General features: G+C 39.1%; 1 protein-coding gene across 1 annotated transcript in view; it reads right to left on the bottom strand.

Moving 5' to 3' along the window:
* LOC106528387 (uncharacterized) overlaps window positions 1–6,800 on the bottom strand; it is a 20,490-nt gene that overhangs the window by 4,728 nt on the left and 8,962 nt on the right. Inside the window, exon 2 of the mRNA XM_014023535.1 lies at window positions 4,518–5,118. Within this exon, the coding sequence (XP_013878989.1) occupies window positions 4,518–5,104 (587 nt within the window). The 5' untranslated portion in view covers window positions 5,105–5,118. The remainder of the gene's footprint in view (window positions 1–4,517; window positions 5,119–6,800) is intronic.

The raw sequence follows: 6,800 nt of genomic DNA, 5'->3' as shown, positions 1-6,800 counted from the left end.
CCTGAAACTCTCAGACTGAAGAAGTCTCTTGGAAGAGAGACGAAACGTTTCATTAAAGAAGAATCCGTCCAGAGGACCTATACAATTTTTTTTCCCTCTAACTGGATATTATTCCAGAGATGACTTTGGGACATTATCCTTAGTCTTATGTCATGGGTTGCATACACTTCACACGTTTTGGAACTGTTGCATGAACCTTTACATCTTGATTCTGCTGCAACACCATAAATTCCCTGTTTGACATTATTGGTTATTTCTGTTTTTTTTCTAAAGTAAAGTTATTACAAAAACTAAACAAATGTCACAAATATATTACTAACCCTAACCAAAGACGTGAGATGTGTTACACAGCTCTCTAGCTTTGAGACATGTCTCAATGTTGATGTATTAAGATTAGCAAACTTTGCCTTCGTAGATCACTACAGGAGGCATGATTATCAGCATACTCAACAGCGTGAGTAAGAACCATTTTAACATAAAAAAACAAACAACCATACACAAACATTTACCCAAAACCAACATATTTATTTATTAACCATATGTGATCACCATTTTTTGCAGAAAGTACCGGTACATAGCATATAGACAGTTCGTTCGGATGTGCAGCCACCTGGGAAAACACAACAGAGTACCACTACCATCATGTGTGGTGAATAAGATCCGCAGCAAGATATACTGGATTCCAGTGCCCTCATCTGGATTGAGACTGGTATCTGGACCGCTTCTCTGCAACATCGTCTTTGTCCAGGTGCTGGAAATCACTGCTCAGTGGAGGAGGTTCTTCAAGTTGTGCGCCAGGCTGGTCCTCTGATCCACGTTTGCAGAGAGCAAATACCTCTGTAGCTCCACACAGCCTGCCAAAGGAAATAAGAAGATAAAAGAAATAAACATACAGTATATACATAATGAATGACATATGCCATCGCATTGAAAACTATTATTTCAGCAGTTTATGAAATAAAATTTCCAAAGCAAGGTTTTTACATCCTTATCTTGTTACAAAAAAAGTTTGAATAAAAGATAAATAATTTAACTGATTACAGCGTTTATGAGATTTGTGAGATTTTATACAGTAAAACTCACCAACCTCTTTATTTAGGTGAAAAATACAATTACATTAAATTAGGTAATTATGAAATGATAAAATTATACAAAAGACACTATTTTGTTACTCTAATTTAGTAAATACCAACTAGTTGTAACTTAAATGTGCCCCACACACACACACACCATTTTCTGTAAAATAGAGACATGTATAAGCTTTGTTTATTTCAATGTTATTTTGTATTCTATTAGAGTTCAAGTTGATCTACAGTAAGCAATATAAATTGATGCATTTTATTTGTTTGTCACTGAAAGTCCTTTGCACTGTTCTAACAAATTATCTACTGCAAGTGATGTTTTCATAAGTTTAATCTTGAAAACAGTAATTCCTTCCTACTGAAATTGTTTTTCAAAGTAATATTTGTTGTGTATTTTAACCTTTAACATAGTACCGAAATAGCCTTATTACCTAGTACTTTATTACTCTGAATTAAGTGATAGCATGGACAGAAACGTTTTATCCCTACTTGAGTAAGCCTCAGAAGTGATACTCTTTGTCTTAGCAGCTAATAGCATGGCCATCGTGTTTGAGATTTAGCAGGTTGAAACTAAACACAAAATGGTCCAAAATGCTCAATACTAAACATTTCATGTAGAAGAACTCATAATGACAATAATTTATCGCCAGAAACAATCTAAAAACACATAACTTACTATTGCAGTGCGTATAGTATGGTATTATGTCTACAGGCAGCGTGTCTCGTAGCTAATATTTATTAGCATACATATACTCATCGTGTTTACTGTGGGCAATGTACACTCACAGAGTATAGGTACTGCAATATAAACTCAAGTTGGGTATACTGTATATTCTTTCGTCTCAAACACTCTACACACCTCTGATGATTTATACACGACGCACACACAAGATTAACAACGGGACTTACTCTTTTCTTGGCGAGCTTTGCAACTGTGGCTTCTCTGCGCTGTTTTGTTGTGCTGGCAGTGTCTTCGGCTGTGGATTTTCTTTTAAAAATTGTAGGGATAGCAGTCGGTTTTAAAACTCTTATTTCACTTTCAAGCCAAAAGATTCCTGTAAGCCTGGTTAGTGATGGCTCTAGCCACTTTGGTGCCCTAGGTGAGTTGAAATGCACCCTCCCGCCCGAATTATGTCCCACCCTCCCCAATTTGAACCCTTAAAAACAAGTTTGACAGTGTAAGGTACTATGTTAAACTTAGATTTATTTGCCTTCCCAGAAAGCAAATAACATACATGTCAACTTGTATGGATTGTCCATAAGCGAGGCTGACCACCCCCCCGGTGCGAGTTTTATGGATTTTTTGCAAAATTTATGGATTCTTGAGGCTTTTCATGCAGGTAAACGTCCGAAGAGGTTGACATGTATGGGACAGCAAAAAACAGACTTATTGTGTTTGTCAACACGAACCGCTACCTGAGAGGCATTACTAGCCCCTCCCCCATCAGAGTGTCGGAGCAGGATGAGTCAGTGCAACGTCAATCATATGAGAGAGAGGGTGGGGGCGATTGCTGCATTGCAGGGGAGAAAATGTTTTATGAGTAGTTTATTTTTTCCTGTAATACTTCATTATAGTTTAAGACAAAGTTAATTGAAAGGGGCGCTGAACAGAGTTACAACCAGGGATTACAAATAATTACTTTTTTCTTCTGCAGTTCGACGCCCCCTCCAGCAGATGGCACTCTAGTCGACTGCCTAGTTCGCCTATGCGAAGAGCCAGCTCTGAGCCTGGTGACTCCTCAGTGAAATGGTCGCTAAAGAGTACGGAAGACGGAGTGGGAAGCCATCTGTCCCTCGTTCTCTGTACTTGCTTCGTCCATTATTTACGAAGGTTTTCATCCTTTGGGAAAGAAAACGGGCTTACTTCTTCACTGGGGTAATTGGAACACCCAGCTGTGACACAAAGTTTCGGCATTAATGAGTCAGTCTACAAAAAAAAAAAAAAAAAAAAAAAAAATCCTGAAGACAAATTAACAGCTTCCCAATAGCAGAGGCAGATAGGAAGTACACCCTGATGACGTCAATGGTGTTGTGCCGCTGGATATCCCGTACTGAAACACAGCGCCAAGTTTGAAATGACTTCTAAACCAGTTGTGTCCCACCACTTCCTTTCGGGGAATACTGCACCAATGTAAGCATCAAATATGAACGTCTACATCGCTTGTGAGGGTGCACGCTGAGGCTTGTGCGACACTCAAAAGCACAACAATGGCTGTGTCCAAATTCAGGAGCTGCATCCTTTGAAGGCCAAGTTTGAAGGCTAATTTCCAATTTCATCCCAACTTAGCACCAAAGTCTGTCCAAATTCAAACACTCCCTTCAATTGTGACCCAGAAATGTGTCCTTTTCCCCTGATTAGAAGGATGGTCTGGCGTATCCCTCCCAGCACACCCTTTCCCAAGGTGCATTGTGGACTGAACGATCACAAGATGACTGTTTTGTTTGTAGTAGCAGACACAGGAGTACAGTTTTAAATAAAATCTGTCAGTACAAAAAATGGAAAGTTTAAAGCGGTCGTGTTGTTCTGCTTTTGTCATTTTCATTGACATATTTTAATATTTTTCTTGTCGGGAATCATTATAAACAAGCTTGTGTGGCAGGTCACTTAGTTCTTCATGTATTGCCTCTGAGCAAACGTTAATTTATGATAATATTTATATCAAATATTAATATTTAGCTAATTTTGAACTTTTAAATTTTCATTGCTACTGTTTAGTGTCGTCAAAGAATGTCCAAATTCACAGCCATTTTCTTCAGGTCTCTGTGGTCAACAAAGAACCTGGCCCATGTAGACCAAGGTAGGGTCATTAGGACGCAGCCTTTAACTGAGCCTTTAGGCTGACAAGCTGGAGCAGGGACCTCTGTGTCCCAGGAGGCCGGGGAGCAAGTGTTTTGCTCAGGACACCAAGGCATGTGGGCACGGCGAGGAGTTGAACCTGTGACTTTCTGGTCCCGAGTCATCAGCCCTACCACTATACCACAGCTGCTCCCATTGTCAAATGGTGTTGCATTCTCACAATCTTGTTACCGAGTCCCTTTCTGTGGCCTCAAGAGAGGGCAAGTTCTTTACCTTGGTAGGAGTTGTTGACATATTTAAGCTGCTCTCTGTCACACTGTAAGACTTACAACAATGGTCCCTGAGGCATTTCATGGGAGTTAATAGTCTGAGGTGCCTGGATACACTTTTGTGCTTCAGCACAGGCAGTTATGCAAAGTAATAAAAACACAGTAGGATTGAGAAAACACAATCCAAACTAAAAGTTGAGATGCTGTATAAGATGTACTGTACATTAAAACTAAATCTGTTTATTTACAGATCTCACAAACCCATTGTATTTACAACTGAATATATGTTTAGACCAAGGACAGAAGATCCTAATCTGAAGTGATTTTGTCATAATATAATAGTTGTGATGTGTGTGTTGATTTACTGACCTGTACATCTCCAGAGTCTGTGCAGACTGAAGCACATTGTTGTAGTCTCCAAACAGATTGGAAATGCAAACTGTGAAGTTCACCCTTTGAGTATTTTCACTGATTCTTCGGTTTCTTATAGGAATCCAAGTGAGATTAGACACATTTTCTGCACTGGGCTGAGTCAGAAGGGTGACATGTGTAGCAGTGCAGTTTTGAGGAATCTGACACATGATGTCTGTAGTTGCAAAGGGAAAACCAAAGTGATCTGAGTGGACTAAGACTGTGGTGGGAGTAGTTTCACCTAAATGTCCAACACAGCAGAACAGGCAGTGGAGCTTCTGGACGGAGTCTCTATGAAACATGCCGATGATGCGTATGTCGAATCCCTTCTGTCTCTGGTCCATGAAGGCCGAGACCAGGAAATGTTTGGTGTTCTGCAGAGGAGTGATGGTCTGATCAGAGATGACTGATGGACAAACAGGTGGAGGTCCACGAGGTGTTTGCTTGTCTGTTGAAGTCGTTCTCTTGTTGAAGATGAACAGAAAGATGACGGCAACGACCGTGATGATGAAAAACTTTCGTATGAAGTAGTTTGTCTTTTCCATTTCAGAATCCCAACCTGAAGCAAAAAAAAAAAAAAAAAACACTGAACGATTTTATGTCAGAGAAATAATTAAAAACTTGGAGCATATGGTCAATTCACTATCATTAAAATAAAGTCAACAAATTTTAAATGTAAATTCATTGGTAGGTTACACACCTGTGTAATCTTTTGATGTAACACTGAGACACGCTGACATCTACAACCCTTTAAGTTAAGACTATCACAGCTAAAATTTAGTGTTGATCAGGGATGATGCCGTGAGAATAGACAATGTATGTGTGTGTGTGTGTGTGTGTGTGTGTGTGTGTCCTTGTTTTTGCACTTTGGTGGGGACAAATTTTCAGGAAAATGCAGCCTCATGGGGACCGAGTGCTCCTTGTAGGGACCAAAGCCCAGTCCCCACGACTAAGTCTGAAGTGAAGAAAACTGCCAGGGTTGGTTTACTAAATGCTGCCCATTCCATTAAAGCTTTGAATAAATTATTGAACAGAAAATATTCCCGTTGCTAAATCACAAATACCCACATTTTAAAATAAACTTTATGCACATCTGGCAGAAACCGATAACTTTGGAACAAATGATTTCTACTCAACTATATCAAGTTCTGGGCAATTATCTCCAGATGACTTGATAACCACCAATTTGTGAAATAATATATAATAACAGAACTGACACACACCATATGTCCACAATGGACTCCTTCTGAGGTGAACAGGGACTCACCGGTTGTGGTTTGAAGCTTTTCTGCATGAAGTAGATTGAGCTTGTTTTAAATAATGTTTGTTTACAGCAGTGCTGCAGAGCAGAACAACTGTAGCTTAATGTCATCAGTTTGAGCTGTGCTCAGAAATAAAGTCAGGTTTCCTTTGTCTTATTCTCCCTCTGCCTCCGCCCTCTTCCATGTTTCGCCACCCATGTTGAAATTTGTCTTAAGACATTGCCCTTCATCATCCCATCACAAGATTTGTCAGTATTGTATATATATTTATAATAATTACTCTCTGCCTTCATAAAAATCCTTACATTTTTATTCACCATACCAGAGTGACACATTTGTAATGTTTGACCTCATTTCTACAACTAATGTAGCTGCTAGTATTTAATAAGTCACAGTTTTCTCAGTTGCTAAAACACTAAACTTTGTTGTCTGAACCACATGCTCAATTCCCTGAAACCATTTTTTAAAACAGCCACCCTTTTGTCAGAACACCAAGCACATTTCACCCAGTTAAACAACATGCAGACCTGTTTTCACCCACTAAAACATACAGTATTTTGCTGTGTGATTCACATGGTTCCACAAAGATCAGCACAGGTAGCAAAAGTGAGACACAAATAAAGCACTGCTAACTGAACTGAAACACAGCAACTCAAAATAGATCACACGTGCCTAATGATGTGACCAAACCAATACAAGGCGGTACAAGGAGCCCTGCATCGAAGCTTCACTATGAATAGAAAAAAAATCAGAGCTAAATACTTTAAATATAAACAATGAAGAACTGGATGCATTTTGTTGATATATTAGATTTCTACATACAGACAAAAGCATTCATTGTATAAAATCTATTTATAGGCTACACACTCACGCAATATTTACAGCAGGTAAAATAAGTATTGAACACGTCACCATTTTTCTCAGTAAATATATTACTAGAGGTGCTAATGACATGAAATTTTCACCAGATGTCGGTAAC

Source organism: Austrofundulus limnaeus, unplaced genomic scaffold (assembly GCF_001266775.1).
Source record: "Austrofundulus limnaeus strain Quisiro unplaced genomic scaffold, Austrofundulus_limnaeus-1.0 Scaffold376, whole genome shotgun sequence".
NCBI classification, from domain to species: domain Eukaryota; kingdom Metazoa; phylum Chordata; class Actinopteri; order Cyprinodontiformes; family Rivulidae; genus Austrofundulus; species Austrofundulus limnaeus.
This window is presented reverse-complemented; position numbering and strand designations above follow the sequence as displayed.